The sequence below is a fragment of the Staurois parvus genome, unplaced genomic scaffold (assembly GCF_062004578.1).
Source record: "Staurois parvus isolate SC_StPar_1 unplaced genomic scaffold, SC_StPar_1.0 ptg000154l, whole genome shotgun sequence".
NCBI lineage: Eukaryota > Metazoa > Chordata > Amphibia > Anura > Ranidae > Staurois > Staurois parvus.
Window position 1 is genome coordinate 14,280,564 of NW_028317950.1, and position 20,944 is coordinate 14,301,507.

At 42.8% G+C, this 20,944-nt stretch overlaps 1 protein-coding gene across 1 annotated transcript in view; it reads right to left on the reverse strand.

The window, feature by feature from the left end:
* LOC149463539 (bile salt-activated lipase-like) overlaps positions 1 to 12,371 on the reverse strand; it is a 52,803-nt gene extending 40,432 nt beyond the window's left edge. The window contains exons 1-2 of the mRNA XM_089675355.1: positions 12,229 to 12,371; positions 10,798 to 10,951 (exon numbers count right to left, since the gene is read on the reverse strand). Of these exons, the coding sequence (XP_089531481.1) occupies positions 10,798 to 10,951; positions 12,229 to 12,291 (217 nt within the window). The 5' untranslated portion in view covers positions 12,292 to 12,371. The remainder of the gene's footprint in view (positions 1 to 10,797; positions 10,952 to 12,228) is intronic.
* Positions 12,372 to 20,944: the final 8,573 nt, after the last annotated feature.

Below are 20,944 nucleotides of genomic sequence, written 5' to 3' on the forward strand. Positions count from 1 at the left end.
CATTTGACCTCTGTCATTGCCAACAAAGGATATATAACAAAGTATTGAGATGAACTTTTGATATTGACCAAATACTTATTTTCCACCGTAATTTGCAAATAAATTCTTTCCAAATCAGCCAATGTGATTGTCTGGATTTTTTTTCTCATTTTGTCTCTCATAGTTGAGGTCTACCTATGATGCCAATTACAGGCCTCTCTCATCTTTTTAAGTGGGAGAACTTGCACAATTGGTGGCTGACTAAATACTTTTTTGCCCCACTGTGTGTATATATATATATATATATATATATATATATATATATATATATATATATATATATATATATAAAAATATATATATGGGAACCGTTTTACCTTCCAAAGAATTTCTATTTATCCAGTCCTTAGATTTATACAGCTCCACCACAAAGCAAAGCCCTGTCTGGCAGGGCAAGAGACCTGATTTTTCTCTGCTGAAGTAAGTAACACTTTATCAAGGGTCTTTGAGGAAGGAGGAATGGCCTATGGAAGGCATCACCACCCCCTAGTACTACCTCCCCCCCCCCCCCCCCAGGCAGACCACGAGGCGGTTGATTCAATGCAGGATTCTATTGGCAGTCATATTTGACAGCTGTCATGGTCAATCTCTCCAGAGCTGGCTAGATAGCGTCCTACACAGCCTTGCGGTTTCTGAAATTCTCCGCTTCACTGACAGCCCTGCAGTGTCCTCACCTTTACTGATGTGGATTGTCAAGATTTGTACATTAAGTATGCTATATTGTTTTCATGGAATAAATGTACTATTTTAACGAGGATCCCATGCTGCTTTCTCCTTGTTGTCTTTGAGCTTCTTGGATCATCCCAGATCTTCTAGCAAGCTGCAGAATCCCTGTTTACTGGAACATTACTCCCCTATTGACCCTGAGGGAACTGGACATTGCAATGTGCTACAAGTGGTTTGTGTGTTTTTTTTCTAAATTGTTTGTAAGACCAGTGGCTGCTATGCCTCCTATTCCCCCAGCCACTGGTCTTGGCACATCCCTTATGAACTTTTCTCCAGGAAGCAGTGATGTAATTCAGTCACACTTGCAGTGTTGGGGGGACTGAGACTTTCAGACACATTCAGCATGTACAGGCCTAGTGTACCCGCCCACATTTACTACAATTCCCTGTGGTTGATGGTATCTGTAGTTTCCTTTTACTGCAGAGAGAGAGAGGAGAGGATATGATGTAATCTTTGCTGTTACTCCTCCTCCTCGGCAGAGCAGATACTGTTATCTTTTGAATTACAGAGTTGAGGTCATGAAAATTCAAATAGACTTGTTTCCCAAATAGTAAGGATTTTCAAAATGTCAACTGTTTAGTGTTTGTAGGGGGTTATACTAGTGGGTGCTTTTTTTTTGCCTATCCTGGAGTTATTCTTTTAGCAAAGAGAATTCCATTGAACACCCCAGGCTCTACAACGCAGTCTGTACTTTATGAATAAAATGCAAAATGCAGACGGAATGTGAAGTAATGTGTTGTCTAGCAGATAGCGGTACCCATTCTCTGCTATAAGGCTCCATGCACACGGGGTGTTTTAATAACGCTGGTAACATTAGCTGTGTAAAGTCACGTTAAAAACGTACGTTTTTCAACGGTTTTGCATTAGCGTTTGCGTCATTTTTAGGGGGTTTTTTTTACCAAAAAAACATTTTTTTTGGTAAAAAAAAAAATCCAAAAACGCCGGTTGGCAGTGTTTTACCACGTTAGAGCGTTTTTACAGCTAGAACTCTCCTCTAGAAACCCACTTGTCCTGGGTTTTTTTCCAGCCAAAAAACGCCTCTGACAAAAAACGATTACAGTCTATGTGTGTATGGACACATAGGTTAACATGCTGGGGGGTTTACTGGCTGTAGAAAAAAACATCAAAAGCCAAAAACAGCAGCTGTAAAAATGTCCAGTGTGCATGAGGACTAAATAAGAACCAGGGGCGGACTGACAACTCATGGGGCCCCCCGGGCAATAGGGGATCATGGGGCCCCTGTGTCCTTGCCCAAACTCAAAAAAAGCCTATGAAAAAGGCACCAGGGGCATCTCATGGGGCCCCCTACTGACCCCGGGCCCTCGGGCAGTGCCCGAGTTTCCAAATGGTCAGTCTGCCCCTGGGAAGAACCTAAGGTATACTGGATTGCACTGCTCCATGCAATACAGAATTATTAACAATAATGTCATAGTGTCATAGAACAATGTATCTGCTTACCACTGCTTTCTTACTTTCTTCTGAAACTTGCAAAAATGACAAATCAGGCTAGCAAGTTGTAAGCAAATCTTGACTTTCTCAAATGTCAGGAATACAAACCTGGCCTCCTTTCCCTTCCATTCATGTCTCTAGCTAAAGTAGAGCTCCTGTGAGAAAAGACTCTTATTGGATGATAGGTACACTGCCGCTAAGGTGTTATTGAACCTGCAGAGGATCTCTACTTGTCCTCCATGCTCCACCCTGCTCTCTGGCATTCAAATATGCCAGCCCAGTATCACAATGCTATCATACTAATACTAGAGGCTTGCTTACAGGATGAGAGAGTAGAATGAGTAATGACCTTAATAATATGGGGATGCCCCATCATTTTCCAGAACTGTAAAACAGGTCACTGACCAAAACTCTCTTGCTTAATTGCTGTGCATGAAATAGTGTTCACTGATCTGGTTTTTCTGCCTGGGGGTACCTGGGCCACAAGACTGGCTGCATTGAATTACAAATCTTTGGGCAGGTAAATCAGTTCATATGTACTGTATGTTTCTTAGCTATTAATTGCTGGAGTTCAGGTTCAAAACCTCAGAGAACTCATTCAACCCATAAAGGCACTAGTTTTTGAGTATGGGGATGTAATGCATTAGGCAGTCCATTCAAAATGAGGCAGCAATTAGGAGGATGCTCAAAAAATTGGTGATGGGCCACAAACTTGGTGGTCATGTAAAATGTTCTCTGTGCTTTGGACTTGGCTTTGCACCAGTAAGGTCATATGTCTTCGGTACACCACGGCTCCATAATCAATAGTCCAACTTTTATTAAATAAAAGTGCAGGTAGAAAGTTTTGAGACTACGCAGGACCACGTCCTCAGGCATAAAGAAGAGGTTCTGTATGACCTTGAAACATTGCACCTGTACTTATGGATATGAACTTAGTAAACATTTGGACTATTGATTAAAATTATATTATTGATCAAGGGTGTGCTAGAGACATAAGTTCTTATTTATGTCGATTCAAGTCAACCTACCGGCAATTGCAACAGCACCCACCCACTTACTGTTCTCCAGGCTGTGCTCAGGAAGGTGTGCATTGGCAGTATATTGCATAATAGGCTTAGCACCAGACTCTTCTACAAGATACTCTCCCATATATTTTAAATATATTTTTATTCCATGTGGGCTCAAAAACCATCTCTAGAAATTAGGTTATCCTACCATTTATTGATAAACTCACAGGACTGAGATTCCTGGTTCACAGCTGTTTCCCTATGCAACAATGGCTTCCCAGGTCCATAGAGCTTTGAATGGTAAAAATCCTAATCTATTATTTGTAGTACTTTCCAAAAAATGTAGCAAACGTAGCTTACCATGACAATAGAAGTCTACAGGCCACTGCTTTTCATATTTAAATTGTACTCATAAGGAATAATCAAGGTGACACCAAGGCTTTTTATGGCTTGAACCACGCCAGTCACCTTGTCTCTCCCTAAAGCCCAACTGAAGTCACAGAAATAGATATGCAGTCACAAAGATATGATATAATAAGGCCTTCACTTCTATACGTCCTCTTTCTTGTTATAGACATTGTGTAGGATATAAACGTAAGGGGGGCTTTGTGATGGGTGCGCCTGTGAGACTGGGAGGGGGGCTCTGGGATGGGGGACTGTGTGATGGAGGGGATCTGTAATAGGAGCAACTCTGATGCGATTAGGGAACTCAAGTATAGGGGCCTTTGATGTATAGGGGTGACTCTGATGCGATGGGGGGGGGGCTCTGCCTTGAAGGAATGACTCTGAAGGGAAAAGGGGAAATCTCACATGAAGGAGCGACTCTGACATGATGGGAGACCTTTAATGTAAACAGAGAATTTGGATGTGATGGAGGGACCTCTGATGTGATGAAGGGACCTCTGATGTGAACAGGGAATTTGCATGTGATTGAAGGACCTCTGATGTGATGGGGACACCTCTGATGTGATGGGGACACCTCTGATGTGAACGGGGAATTCTGATGTGATGGAGGGACCTCTGATGTGAAGTTAATTTCCAGGGCAGGTGGTATGCAGGGCAGGGCAGGTCGTTTGCAGAGCTACCTCCAGCATTCAAGACGGAAGTCCACCTCCTCCATCTCCCATTTCCTATGCTGCTGGAGTCAAAAGGTAGGGCTCTGATGTGAAGATGGGACTTTGTGACTGGGGAGATCTGCGATGGGGGTGCTTGTGTGACTGGGTTGGGGGGGGGTGCTCTGTAATAGGAGGAACTCTGATATGATTGGAGAACTCAAGTATAGGGGCCTTTGGTGTATAGGGGTGACTCTGATGTGATGGAGCCTCTGCGTTGAAGGAGTGACTGATGTGAAGGGGGAAATCTTACATGAAGGAGTGGCTCTGACATAATGGGAGCCCTCTGATGTAAACAGGGGATTTTGATGTGATGGAGGGACCTCTGATGTAAACTAGGAATTCTGATGTGATGGAGGGACCTCTTATGTGAACGGGGAATTTTGATGTGATGGAGGGACCTCTGATGTAAACAGGGAATTTTGATCTTATGGAGGGATCTCTGATGTAAACAGGGAATTTTGATATTATGGAGGGATCTCTGATGTAAACAGGGAATTTTGATGTGATGGAGGGACCTCTGACGTGATGGGGAGGACGCTGATGTGAACAGAGAAGTTTGATGTGATGGAGGGACCTCTGATGTGGATGGGGAATTCTTATGTGATGGGGGGACCTCTGATGTGATGGAGGGGGGGGGGGACACTTCTGATGTGATGTACAGACCACTGATGTGAACAGGGAATTTTGAGGTAATGGAGGGACCTCTAACGTGGACAGGGAATTCTTATATGATGGAGGTACCTCTGATGGGGCACCTCTGATATGAATGGGGAATCCTGATGTGATGGAGGAAGCTCTGATGTGAAGTTAATTATATCAAAGTGGTTGTGTGCATGGTCTCAGGTTCAGGTTTCCCACTGATAAGTAACATTTACATTTTTCACATTTTAGACTGGGGTGCCTTGAGATTTTGCATATTTTTAAAGGGTGTCGCAACTGAAGAAAGTGAGAAATGTAAGTCTATAGGGAGAAGTTTTGTTTAGTAAAGTATACTATTTCTGAGATTTCTCTTTTTGATGTACAACTCTATGCAGCAAATCTTTTAGTCACCTAAGTGGGGACTGTACTTGTCAGTATTTTTGCTTATGCTCTTAGGTGCAACGTTTCAAGCTAAATACCCAAAGTGTAATTTCTTTCGATTCTTTTACTAAAATGAAAAATAAAAATGTAAACTACCCAGAACTTTCTCCTTCCAAAAAAGGTTTCCCTACTAGTATTCCAGTGAAATTACAATCGATCTTGTAAGCCTCAGAATTGAAAAACCAGAGTGTTCCAAGAATTCCATCTGCCGCTACATATATTCCATATTCCTGCAGGCTATTCATTCTCGTCCAGTCTATTACCTCACAACCGCTGACAGAAAAATGGCTGAACAGAGGATTAATTATCAGTACACAGGACTAGGCCTAAGGGGAGAGGCCAAATTAATGGAGGTCAAGGGGAAAAGTGTGAGGATTTTATTGATTTTACAGATCTTATTGCTAATGTCAAAAGGTGCTCATAACACTCGCCAGTTTAAAGTTGAATGAAAGTAAAAACCCCAAAAAAGTATTCACTGCACATATTTGCCTATTATGACCTGCAGCAGATTTAGTTCTGCTTTAATAAAAAATGATTGGAAACGCACACATAGTAAAAGCTTATAGTATAAACAGATGTAGATGGTATATATGTCTTGTTTTGGATAGAGAGGGGAAGGATAGGAAAATCCTGCCACAAGGTTTGAACCCCTGCCACAGGATAAGAATCCTTCCTTACTAATTTTCTCTTCTGGAGACCAGACATTTTTCTCTGCCGGTTATCTTGGGCACTGATCTCCTCACAACACCAGTGAGCTCTTCTACCTCTACATTGTGTAATCAGTGATGTGGTCACCCAAGGAAGGACCCCAGGAAACAGAACAAGAGAGAAGGATTGCCATGTGACTGAGATATACATATTTATACATACATATATACACACATACATACAAACTGCTCAAAAAAATTAAAGGAACACATTTTAGTCAGAGCATAGCATCCAGTCAGTTAAACTCCTGGGATATTGATCTGGTCAGTTAAGTAGCAGAGGGGGTTGTTAATCAGTTTCAGCTGCTTTGGTGTTAATGAAATTAGCAACAGGTGCACTAGATGGGCAACAATGAGATGATCCCCAAAACAGGAATGGTTTTACAGGTGGAGGCCACTTACATTTTTTCCCCTACTCATCTTTTATGACTGCTTTTCACTAGTTTTGCATTTGGCTAGGGTCAGTGTCACTACTTAGCATGAGGCGATACCTGGACCCTACAGAGGTTGCACAGGCAGTCCAACTCCTCCAGGATGGCACATCAATACGTGGCATTGCCAGAAGGTTTGCTGTGTCTCCCAGCACAGTCTCAAGAGCATGGAGGAGATTCCAGGAGACAGGAAGTTACTCTAGGAGAGCTGGACAGGACTGTAGAAGGTCCTTAACCCATCAGCAGGACCAATATCTGCTCCTTTGTGCAAGGAGGAACAGGATGAGCACTGCCAGAGCCCTACAAAATGACCTCCAGCAGGTCACTGGTGTGAATGTCTCTGACCAAAAACAAAAATCAGAAATAGACTTCATGAGGGTGGTCTGAGGGCCCGACGTCCTCTACTGGGCCCTGTGATCACTGCCTGGCACCATAGAGGTCGATTGGCATTTGCCATTGAACACCAGAATTGGCAGGTCCCTCAATGTGGTTTTCACAGATGAGAGCAGGTTCACCCTGAGCACGTGACAGACGTGAAAGGGTCTGGAGAAGCCATGGAGAACGTTATGTTGCCTGTAACATTGTTCAGTATGGCCGTTTTGGTCGTGGGTCAGTGATGGTCTGGGGAGACATACCCATGGAGGGGCGCACAGCCCTCTACAGACTAGGCAATGGCACCCTGACTGCCATTAGGTATCGGGATGATATCCTTGGACCCATTTTCAAACCCTAAGCTGGTGCAGTGGGTCCTGGGTTCTTCCTGATGCACGACAATGCCTGGCCTCATTTGGTGAGAGTATGCAGGCAGTTCCTGGAGGAGGAAGGAATCCAATAGAACACCTCTGGGATATCATGTTTCAGTCCATCTGATATTGCCAGGTTGCACCTCATACTGTCCAGGAGCTCAGTGGTGCCCTGGTCCAGATCTGGGAGGAAATACCCCAGGACACCATCCGTCGTCTCATTAGGAGCATGCCTTGATGTTGTCAGGCATGCATACAAGCACGTGTGGGCCATACAAACTACTGAGAACCATTTTGAGTTGCTGCAATGAAATTTCCGCAAAATGGACTGGCCTGCTGTACAATTTTTTTACTTTAATTTTCAGGGTGTCTTTGAATTCAGTCCTCTGTAGGTTGATCATTTTCATTTCCATCAAACGATGGGGCATCCTTATATTCCTAACACATTACCCAGTCTATATCAGTATAGATATCCAGCATTATATTTTTCCCCATTTAGATCTGATGTGTTTTCAAAGTGTTCCTTTAATTTATTTTGAGCAGTATATATATACTGTATATATATATATATATATATATATATATATATATATATATATATATACACATACATACATACATACACATACATACATACATACACACACACATACACAGTTGCAAGAAAAAGTATGTGAACCCCTTGGGATTACGTGGAGTTTTGCATGAATTGGGCATAAAATGTGCTCTGAACGTCATCTAAGTCACAACAATAGAAGAACACAGTCTGCTGAACATAATACTACACAAACATTAGATGATGCCATGGTTTAATTGCACATAACATGTTAACATTCACAGTGAAGGGAGGAAAAAGTATGTGAACCTTTGGATTTAACTGGTTGACCCTCCTTTGGCAGCAATAACCTTAACCAAACGTTTCCTGTAGTTGCAGATCAGACCTGCACAACGATCTGGAGTAATTTTGGACCACTCGTCTTCACAAAACTGTTTCAGTGTAGCAATATTCTTGGGATGTCCGGTGTGAATCGCTCTCTTAAGGTCATGCCACAGCATTTCAATCGGGTTGAGGTCAGGATTCTGACTGGGCCACTCCAGAAGGCGTATTCTGTGCTGTTGCAGCCATTGTTTTGCTGAATTACTTGTATGCTATGGGTCATTGTCCTGTTGCATCACCCATCCTCTGCGAAGCTTCAGTTGGCGGACAGATGGTTGTACGTTTTCCTGCAAAATGTCTTGATAAACTCTGGAATTCATTTTCCCATCAATGACAACAATCCGTCCAGGCCCTGAGGCAGCAAAGCAGCCCCAAACCATGATGCTCCCTCCGCCATGTTTTACAGTGGGGATGAGGTTTTGATGTTGGTGTGCTGTGCCTTTTTTTCTCCACACATAGTGTTGTGTGTTCTTCCCAAACAACTCAATCTTGGTTTCATCTGTCCACAGTATATTTTGCCAGTAGTGCTGTGGAACATCCAGGTGCTCTTTTGCAAACTTCAAACGTGCTGCAATATTCTTTTTGGACAGCAATGGCTTCCTCCGTGGTGTCCTCCCATGTACTCCATTCTTGTTTAATGTTTTCCTTATTGTAGATGTTTCAACAAAAATGTTAGCATGTGCCAGAGATTTCTGTAGGTCTTTAGCTGACACTCTGGGATTCTTCTTTACCTCATGCAGCATTCTGCGCTGTGCTCTTGCAGTCATTTTTACAGGACGACCACGCCTAGGGAGAGAAGCAACCGTGCTAAACTTTCTCCATTTGTAGACAGTCTGTCTTACCGTGGACACATGAACATCAAGGCTTTTGGAGATACTTTTGTAACCCTTTCCAGCTTCATGCAAGTCAACAATTCTTGATCGTAGGTCTTCTGAGAGCTCTTTTCTGTGAGGCATGGTTAACATCAGACAGTGCTTCTTGAAACCAGTAAACCCAAAACAGGTGTGTTTTTTAAGGGCAGGACAGCTGTCAGCAACACATCCAATATCATCACACTGATTGGAGTCAAGGTTGGCTCACTCCTGGCTCCAATTAGCTCTGGGAGAAGTCATTAAGCTAGGGCTTCACATACTTTTTCCTCCCTGCACTGTGAATGTTTACATGTTATGTGCAATTAAACCATGGCAACATCTAATGTTTGTGTAGTATTATGTTCAGCAGACTGTGTTCTTCTATTGTTGTGACTTATCTGACGTTCAGAGCACATTTTATGCCCAATTCATGCAAAACTCCACGTAATCCCAAGGGGTTCACATACTTCTTCTTTCAACTGTGTGTGTGTGTGTATGTATACATATATATATATATATATATATATATATATATATATACACATATATACACACACACACACACTATAATCTGCACAAGTGTACTGATGGTACACACACACCTTGAGAAAGATGGACTTTGTCGAAATGTCAACAAAAAAATCTCTTGTTTACCTCCACTGCTTCTTTTTTTTTTTGTTTTATAAAATTAGAAGGAAAAAACATAAAGAGGAAAGGGGTGAACAGCATAGAAAATAACACCCAACTGCAGGAAGATTTCAAAATTGGGGAAACGCTCACACTGAAAATGTTAACTGTACAATTAGTCTAGGGGACATTAAAAGCACTTTTACTTATCCAATCTGTTACATCCCCAGCAGATGGTGCTCCAGGAGTGGCCGTTCCTTTGGTGTCAACACATCCAAGGCAGGGCTATGGACTCTGCATTGGTCTTGATGTCGTCAGATGACTTTGGACTGCCAGAGTATGGGGGAGAAGACACTAAAGGGATCAACCCAGATAAGGATTGGGTAAATACATCTACTTTTCTAAGTCCCCTAGACCAAAATGAGCAATCAACCCATGCTGTGCAGGTGCAGCCCGATTGCAAGAAGGAATTTCCAAGTTTCCTGGAGTTTATCTTTAACTACTAGAACCAAGTCTAAAGAATATCTAGTCTAAAGCTGCCCATACATGGATTGAAATTTGGTCGGTTCAGCAGGGACCAGGTGCATTTCGATCCATGTGTGGACAATGTAGTTGAACAGAAATCAATCTGCAGACTGACTTCTATTCAGCAGTTCTGCCAGATTTTCAACACTTGATTAGTGCTGCAGGCTAGACTGAAGTGCTGATCTATATATTCTGATGGCGGGGAAGTCTCCTTACTGTCAGAATACAAAGACACAGTTGGGAGAATTCCCCCATCCACATCAAGTGTATGGATGGGGGAATCGGGTCAATTTTTTCGCTCAACTCGCTGGTTGAACGAAAAACTGACTAATGTATAAGTAAGAACCTAGATAAGGAAAACACACAGTCTTCTGTCAGAAGGTGCCCCAATGGCTGCACAATAGGTGCCAAAGGGCTGCATGAGACCCCAGGCTGCAGGTTGGGGTAAAATAGTTATTTTTTTCACCACCTCTTTCCTTTATAATGGCTTTATAAAATAACAAATGCAATAATTTAGAGGCTGATTAGAGCCCTTTAGCTGCATTATACGGGAGACTTACCGGACCATCCTGGACGTTTCTCGGGCTTTTCTAGGACTTTTGTAGGAGCAGCAAATGGAATTCCCTTGAAAATATCGAGATAAACTGGGTTTATAACACCAATTTTCTTGGTTGTTCCTTCCACGAATCCTCCTTCTGTATGCACCACCCCAAGCTGTAAGGGTAAGGTCGGAATAGAAAAGCGATTTAATTAGCAACATTGGCATAGTATATTTTAATACCCAGAATTATTCAGCATAGAGCATAAGAAAATTTTAGGCATCCCCTGTACTCTCATGGTGTTCATTCATTGAGCCCTTTGGGTTTGGTGATAGACTGGCTGGGAGTGGACAAACTATTAGTGAAGACTGCAGCATCACAACAGACTGTTTATGCTAAACGTAGGTCAGACCAGTGCCAAGACTCCATGTTCTCAGATAGACCTGAACACTACTCCATACTGGGGCAACTGAGAGATTGGAGGATACTCATGTCAGCCTATGTTCCCAGTTTATTACAGGGTTTATTAACAGCTATTCTTCATCGGTATCGATCTATCTATCTAAACAAAGAATAAAACTGGCCATACATGGGTCAAATTTGGCCCATGCCAAGCAAGCGACCTCTTGTGTTCAGTAAGCAGCAGGGCAGCTGTTCGGCAAGGGACCTGGAAGCTAGGGGAAGTAATGTAATATAGGTGGCTGCTACACTTATTTCAAGCCTCCATGAGGATCCCACAGGTATGGCACATACATGCCTATACTGTTCCAAGCTGGTCCAATGTAACTACATACAAATTGCCATACCTGGAGTTCTTTAAGGGATTTGAAGGATACATACCATGTGATCTATGGATGTTCAGTGAATGTTATCATAGGACGTGGTGACTATATATTTGTACTTCAGGAAAGATCAAAAAATAATGGATCAATAATCTATTATTTCGGATTAGATGGTAATATATGGAGGAGTGACATACGTCTATGCAGTAACGATTTAAAGCAAATGTGCCATATGGGACTATTTATTGTAGTTATTCTGATAGTATGGATACACGGATTAGATTTATCCTGATTTTACAGGGGAGACGACGGGTATATTTTATAAAGTTACCGCAGTTTTTAATGTTATTTGAGATTCAAATAAAGTATTTCATGGTGAGACAGCGTCAGAGTTTTGATACCATTGTATTGTATATGGTATGTGAAATATAATATACAGGTCATTTTTGGTTTGTTGGAATACACTTCCAGATGTGACAGATGTCTTGTCCCCTGCTTTATGCTGTGGTGCCTGTAGCATCACTAGTGGATACAGCAGGGGCTGGCAGATGGAATGACAGCATGCAGTGGGGACCTAGCTATACTCTCTATAATTTTGCATAAGTCAAAAATCAGTTGATGAAATCAAAATATTTCTTCCATGGAAGACAACAAAGTATGAGTGCCTTACCGTTGCAGCTTGAGCAGCGGCCAGAATGCCAGCAAAAGCCAAGAAAAAGCCCAAGAACGCCATTGCTTCTCCCCCAGCAGCGCTCCCAAACTCCAAGCACGCCACTCTCCCCACTGTTGCTTTATATCAGGACTTCCTCTTTGGGTCCAATCGCATTGTTGACTTTGATAGCTGTGCCAAAGCTGGGCACTGCCAAAACCTTTGTGATAGCCTGTGTGAGTGTGAACAGCTGGTACGCCATTTATCTGCAAGATGACCATGGATATATTTCTATTTAGCCATTGGAAAAGATACCCTATCTGTATTGCAATGGCTATTATGCAATTAATTGGCAAGTAAAGAGGTGTGTCTGGAAGTTCTCTTAAAGTGATTCTAAAGGATCACTTTTTATTGAAAAATACCCAAAAAAAACAAACATGTTATACCCTGCTCTGTGCTATGGTTTTGCACAAAGCAGCTTCGATCCTCCTCATCTGGGGTCCCCCACTGGGGATCCTGGATCCTAACCCCCATCAAGTACCCCCATAGCAAGCCGCTTGCTATAGGGACACTTGCATGTGCTCACACCCAAGCCAGCTCTGTGTCTCCACAGACTCAGCCCTGCCCCCTGCTCACTGGCTGTCATTGACAGGAGCAGGAGCCAATAACTCCCTCTACTATCTCTGAGCTAATGAGGAGGGAGAGAGCCAACAGAGCTGCTGCTCTTATGCACATCGCAGGATTAAGATTGGGCTCAGATATATATAAGGGGGGCTGCATGCAGAAGGTTTTTTACCTTAACGCAAAGAATGCATTAGGGTAAATAAACTTTCTGCCTTTATAGCCTCTTAATTAGAGCTCAGTGCAAACCACTGCAGATATTTCACCAAGCTCCTCACACATGCACTGGGTGCATACACTTCCTGTTCCCAAATCGGTATTGTGCTATGGTGGGTACACGTGAGTACAATTCCATAGGAAAACAATCAATTTTGGAATGTTTATTCAGTTTTCTGTTTGTTAGTGAGGTCAAATTGACATTTATTATTACAGGTACTTATCCCAGCGCCATCAATTTACACAGCACTTTACATATATATTGTACATTCACATTAGTCCCTAACCCTCAAGGGGAGTACAATCTAAGATCCCTAACTCACATTCATACATACACATACTAGGGCCAATTTAGACAGGAGCCAATTAACCTACCAGCATGTCTTTGGACTGTGGGAGGAAACCGAAGTACCCGGAGGAAACCCACGCAGGCACAGGGAGAACATGCAAACTCCAGGCAGGTGGTGCCGTGGGGGGGATTCAAACCAATGATTCTAGTACCGCCAGGCGGAAGTGCTAACCATTTAGCCACTGTGCTGCCCGACATTTGTACTGAAACCTGTTTATTACATTTGGGATTCCATTCAATAGCAGGTCTGGATGAAATTTGACAGGCATTCGAGTGGAATTAGTTGGCTCCATAATGGCAAGATAATAATGTTTTGATGAAGGAGTTCCATGCAAACATTCAAATAAAATTCTACCTGTGTGTACTAAACTTCTTCTCACTGCTTAAAATGAACCCCTACTCCATATAAAACTTATATATGTAAAGATCCAGCCTAAAGCCAGCCATAGATGGTTTGAATCTCAGCCAGATTAGCTGGGACCAGCCGCACTTCTAACCATGTATGTGCAGGCTGATTGTACCCAAGTGGATCCATCCAGCATGTCAGATTTTTACATGCATTTATTGCCAACAATTTTAGCTGCTAGCCATAATCACTGTGCTCTCCCAACAGGAACAGCTCCCTGCGCCGGCAGTGATCTTAGTGTTCTTTTGGCAGTGAAGGCTCACCGCCGGTAGAATGCAATAGCTCCGTGGGAGGGATTCCGCCATTGTCACTGACTGTGTTGATGGGGAAATGGAGTGATATTGTTTCCTGCAACCCGTGGTTGCAGGAAAGAAAATTGCACTATCAATGGCCTGCCATACAGTAGACACTACTTACAGATGACTCTATTACACAGAAAAGCACATTCAGTATCCCTCTCTAGTTTAAATTACATCTGTTACTGGGGCCCCAGGCTTTCTCTGATTTCATGACTAGGCCTTCCAACTGTTATACCATTAAGCAATGAGAATGACTTGATGGTCATTATTGGCCCTCTCACTGAGGCGTGCTTAACCATTAAATCAAGGAAAGTCAGGCCCCAGTGAAAAAAGTAAAATTGAACCAGAGAGGAGCTTTTCTGACAACAGTAGCTCAGTTAGCTGCTTATAGTCGCTATGTAGTTCTAAGTATAATAAATATTTTTTTAAAAATTGCTTACTGTGAATGTACTGTGTCTCTTGTGCTGTTTGTACTTTAGCTTCTGACCCCCCTCCCAAACCTCTGCTGCCATAATATTCCGGAGTAGCAGGGGTTAATAGAGCCACCAGACCTGTGACAGGTACTGATTAATACTGCCTGCTTTTTCTGCCGCTCCCCCCGCCTCCATTCTTAGAAGCTGTATTATTGCTAATGATCTATGAATGGAAGAGGCAGACTCTTCACCTGTCTCCATTTTATAGATCGAATTTTATTAATTAAAGGCTGGTTCACACTACATGCGTTCCAGTGTGGGTTTTTTTTCTGCATCCAAAACACACAGAAAGTAGGTTACATGGTTGTCAATGGTATGGTTCACACAAGGGGCGTCCCCAGGGTTGGTGTCACCTGGTGCGATAATACTTGGTGACACCCCCTCCGGACGAACCCCGCAGAATGGATCGGATCTGCGGATTGAACATAAAGGATCGGACCCTGATTCCATTATGCTCCCCAATCCACAGATCCGATCTGTCCTGCGGGGATCGTCGGCTTTCTTTACAACTTACCTTTTCGTGGAGCGGGTCTGGTGTCACGCCGTATAGGTTGCATGCCGACGATCCCCTGCAGGATGGTTCGGATCTGCGGATTGAGCATAATGGATCGGATCCATCCTGCGGGGATCGTTGGCTTGCTTTACAACTTACCTTTTCGTGGAGCGGGTCTGGTGTCACGCCGTATAGGTTGCATGCCGACGATCCCCGCAGGATGGTTCGGATCTGCGGATTGAGCATAATGGATTGGATCCATCCTGCGGGGATCGTTGGCTTGCTTTACAACTTACCTTTTTGTGGAGTGGGTCTGGTGTCACGCTTTATAGGTTGCATGCCGACGATCCCCGCAGGATGGTTCGGATCTGCGGATTGAGCATAATTGATTGGATCCATCCTGCGGGGATCGTTGGCTTGCTTTACAACTTACCTTTTCGTGGAGCGGGTCTGGTGTCGCGCCGCATAGGTTGCATGCCGACGATCCCCACAGGATGGTTCGGATCTACGGATTGAGCATAATGGATCGGATCCATCCTGCGGGGATCGTTGGCTTGCTTTACAGCTTACCTTTTCGTGGAGCGGGTCCAATGTCACCCCATACGGTAGGCGCGCACCCCCCGCACCTGCCTCGGGACGCCACTGGTTCACACCAGTGCGTTCCAGAAAAATGGAAAACATGCTGCATTTTTCCTGCACAGAACTATACTGGAAAGCAGTAAAACGCATCAAAAACACACCAGAACACATCAAAAACATAGAAATTTTGCATGCAGAAACACATCCACACTGTGTTTCTATGATGTGAACAGGCCCCAAAACTTCTAAGAATGGGGGAGGGAGGTTGCAGAAAGGGCAGACATAGTCAGTGTCTCTTGAAAGGTGTCTGTCACAGGTCTTTTGGCTCTTTTAACCCCCAATGCATCAGAGTGGGGTTCAGAGGAGAAGAAGGATTTCAACTGAACAAGAAGCAGACAGCAAAAGGGACACAGCACACATTGCGCTCATTTATGTATTCTTTTTTTGACTAAAGTTAGATTTTAAGCTCCAATTGAAACAATTGAGTACTGTCCGTGATACTTTTTTTATTTGCACTAACATACAATTTTGAGGACAAGCTTTCGGGGAGTGTCCCCTTCTTCAGGTCCAAGCATCACGGACAGTACTCAATTGTTTCTGTCGCAAATGCACTAATATGGCTACAATCACCTCAAGCAAAGCTTCAAATGATAATTCTAGATGGAAGCTACCAGGTCCATTGATCCCTAAAATCTCATACACACTATGTGGACTCCTATGACAAACTTCAACTCATACGCCTGGCTCCAATACTCTGCCACACCCAGGCATAGCTTTTAAAGCATATCTAAGCCCAAAACCAAAAATGTAGCACATTGCAATGTACCAGTCCTGAAATGTGGTTCATCTGATGATGCTACCAGTAGCACACTAATAGACCGAAGATGAGAACATTCACTCACCCTTCAATACAAAGCCAACAGAAACAGGAGAGGACTACAGCACCTCATTATTATTATTATTCAGGATTTATATAGCTCCAACAGTTTGCTCAGCGCTTTACAATATAATGGGAGACAATACAGCAACAATACAGTTCAATACAAGAGGGACAGGAGGGCCCTGATCCTTGGAGCTTACAATCTAGGAGGCATCCTCTCTTCTTCTTTATAACAGAGGGGGGTGTAGTTTTGTAGTCCCCAGACATATATGAGAACATACTGTAGCTGATGACAGTCAGCACAGGGAGTTATCAGCTCACAAAGTTTCTGCAAGATCAGAGTTTTTTTTGTTGCACTTATCAGATATAACGAAACAAATTTCAATGGTATATTTAACAGATCAAAAGAGAGCAAAAAAAGAGAAGTCCATTGTTAAGGTTTACAAACACTTTAACCACTCGCCTACAGGGCACTTCTACCCCCTTCCTGCCCAGGCCAATTTTCAGCTTTCAGCACTGTCGCATTTTGAATGACAATTGCGCGGTCATGCAACATTGTACCCATATGAAACATTTATAATTTTTTTCACACAAATAGAAATTTCTTTTGGTGGTATTTACTCGCCACTGGGTGTTTTATTTTTTGCGCTATAAACAAAAAAACAGCAAAAAATTTGAAAGAAAAAAAAAAGGTTTTCTTTGTTTCTATTGTAAAATTTTGCAAACAGGTAATTTTTCTCCTTCACTGATGTGCGTTGATAAGGTTGCACTGATATGCAGCACTGATGGGCACTGATGAGGTGGCATGGATAGGCAGCACTGATGGGCACTGATAGGAGGCACTGATAAGCTGGCACTGATAGGCAACACTGATGGGCAGCAGTGCGGGGCACAGGTGGGTGGCACTGATGGGCAGCACTGATCATCATGGCACTAATCATCAGTGCCGAACTCTTCGTTGACAATTGCCGGTTCTCAGCTGTACTTTACACACGCTGCAACAGCGTGAGCAAAGTGCAGCTGATAACTGGCAACTGTATTTACCGGTGATCTGCTATGTCATTGGACACAGCTTATCACGTGGTAAAAGGCCGCCGTGATTGGTCAATTACATATCACATGATCAGCTGTGTCCGTAGGACACAGTGATCACTGGCAGCGCAAGGTGCGTGCCGCTGGAGGCACGTTCTGGAATGACGTCCATGGACGTCATCCCACATCTAGACAACCGTGCTGTAGCCATTCTTTGGCTATAGCGCGGTTGGGAACTAGTTAAAGTAGAACTACAGGCAAAACTTTTTTTTTTTTATTTTGGATAGAGTAAGGGAGGGTTATAACCCCTGTCAGTTTTATTTGCCATCTGTGTCCCATTGGGGAGATTTATTTTTATTTCCTGTCCTATGGCCAAAATAGGAAGTGTGAAGAGATCCCTATAAATGAACCGCTTCCCGACCGCCCTATAGCAGATATACTGCTAAAGGGCGGCACGGGTGTACAAAATCACATATATATATTTGCATTCGCGGCCACGGCTGTCAATCACTGGCACCCCGTGATTGCCGAGGATCTCTGATGGGGAGGAGAACTGTATGTAAACAATACAGTCCTCCGTGTCAGCTCGTGCACACTGCTTTGGATGGCTGTGCACAGTACAGTCATCCAAAGCAGTGTGCTTACAGTGAAGCACAGACACAGCCCGAAGTAAAACAGAACACAGTTAACCCTTTGATCGCCCCTCATGTTAACCCCTTCTTCCCCAGTGCCATTAGTACAAGGTCAGTGCTTTTTTTTAGCACTGATCACTGTGTTGGTGTCACTGGGGATGTCAGTGACACCAAGTCAGTTCCCCCCAGTGTTAGAATGCCCTCCGCAGTCCCGCTATAAGTCGCTGATCGCCGCCATTACTAGTAAAAATGTAAAAAAAAAAATTACAATATCTATACCGCCATTAGTAAACACTATAACTTTCACATAAACCATTTAATTTACACGTATTGGGATTTTTGTTTAGCAAAGACATGTAGCAGAATACATTTTGGCCTAAATTTATGACGATTTAGGGGAGCGTTAAAATGCTCCCCAAACATCTGTCAAACGCTATAGGGGCGTTTGGGAAGAGGTCAAGTGTGAACAAGCCTCTAGAGAGGTTTTTTATTTTTTGGGGGGAGGGTGTATATTATCGGTGTAGGGCCAATCAGCACTGTCCAGAGGGTCAGGGGTTATGCAGCCTCATAGGACAGTCAGAGGAGAATGATAACTCCTCCTATAAGCTTTTACCAGTGCTCGCCTGGACTCTGATAGAAGTCACAAGACTAGTAAATAATGCTGATGAGGAAAGGTATTTAGCAGTTTATATTTACTAAAATAATTGCATTTCCATGTTCTGTGTACTGTGGGAGACCAGATATAGTGAATGCAGGGTCCTGGGTTTAGTAACACTTTAAAGTCAAACAATATAGTCACATTGATCCCTTCTGGACAATCCATAGCAATACATGGAAAAATCAGCATGGACAATAATAGAGTGACTACACCAAGTTGTCAATTAGAAATGTACAATTACACTACAGTTTTTATCTGCGTTTTATTGGCTTTTCTTCTGTATGTCTGTATCATGTTCCCCACTTCTACTAGTGAAAATTCTCAAGTCGGTCTATAGCAGCTGTGCATAAACTAGACTTTTTTTTTAGCAAATGGTTTATGTTTAGCATTTATAAAATTTGTAACTGCAGTGCCTTCTCTGATATAACACAGCTTGCCTTTTATCTGTTACTATCATGCATACACTTAGTAGTTACTAAAGCAATGCGTTTGGGTCTTAAAGGACAATGCTTGATGGTTATAGCTGCTATAGCTACAGTATAGCCATCCAGCACTGTCTTTTAAGACCCAAACACATTGCTTTAGTAACTACTAAGTGTATGCATGATAGTGCAGCTCATCCAAAGAAAACAAATGGCACTGTGGTGCGTATGCACAGTCAGAGGAGACCCTACCAGGATGTTTCCTTTGCAAAGGCTGCCATTGCTGCCCTTCTGAAAATCCTAGTTGCCTGGCTATTACGCAGACTCTCTACCTTTAGTACATTTTCAATAACTCACTCAAAACAACTATGCAGAGAGAAGTCATAAATGTGTATTGACAAGCTAATTTCAAGTCAGGGACTATAATTACTGAAACCAGAGGATGAGTATTACAGCCACGCAAATAACATTTGTAGAAGGAGAGGTCAGTCAGTAGTGGCAGCCTCCATATTCCTCTCAGTATAGGTTTCCATTCAAGTGAATGAGATGGTATAATCAATAGCCATGTATATGACAATTCTGCAGACCTGTTGTGTTGTCACCTGTCTCATCCCGGGGCTCTTAGCATCTGCCATATGTTGGATGAAAGGTGACAGATTTTCCGTGCTTTTTAAGGATCAGTGTTCTTTTTTTGGAAGGTGCAGACCTATTTATGAAATGCAAATAAAAGAAGAAAAGCACCTGAGGGAAATTTCCAGTGTTCTTTTTATATACAGAGGTCTGAGGATCATCAAGAGTTTAGCTGAATGTAATGCAGTGACTAAGTAGTGTGCACTCTTGCCTTCCAGTTGTGAATCTGAAGCCTATCTGGGACATTACCTGCATGGAGTTCATATGCTCTTTGTGTGCGTTTTCAGCCAGAAACATTGGTAAGGATTAGACTTTAAGGATGTTTGGTTGGGGCATTAGATAGGGCGTTCAATTGGGGGAGGAAGAGGACGGGGAATGATGATTAAGGTTCTGTAGACCAGGGGTGTCAAACTGGCGGCCCTCCGGCTGTTGCGAAACTCCCATCATGCCTCTGCCTTTGGGAGTCATGCTTGTAACTCAATCTTGCAATGCCTCATGGGACCTGTAGTTTGCAACAGCTAGAGATCCACCAGTTTGACACCCGTGCTGTAGACTTTCAAATCCTACAGTAACATGTTACAGCCTGACTATGGGTATAACATGTTACGAAAGGTGAACTTATCCTTTAAAAAAAATCACTTTAGGCCTGAAGATTAGTTAAAATCCCCAAATATTATACATTTCCTAAAAACAGAGATACTGGGAAAAAAAATGATAATAAGTGAATTAGTGATATTTCCAATTTGTTATGTCACAGAATATTGTCACAGTAGTTTATCAAGTGCAAATCTTCAGTACAAATACACACAAGTTAATTTTAGGGCACACAAATGCAATATATTACTAATTTTTTGGTCAAATATAAAAAGACAAGGTTGCAACAAGTATATAGGTAACCAACATGGTTACTAATGGTTTCATCAGTAAGACCTCATCTGGAATATGCAGTTCAGTTTTGGGCACCAATTCACAAAAAGAACATTGGGGAACTGGAGAAAGTACAGAGAAGGGCAACTAAACTGATGAGGCATGGAGGAGCTCAGCTAT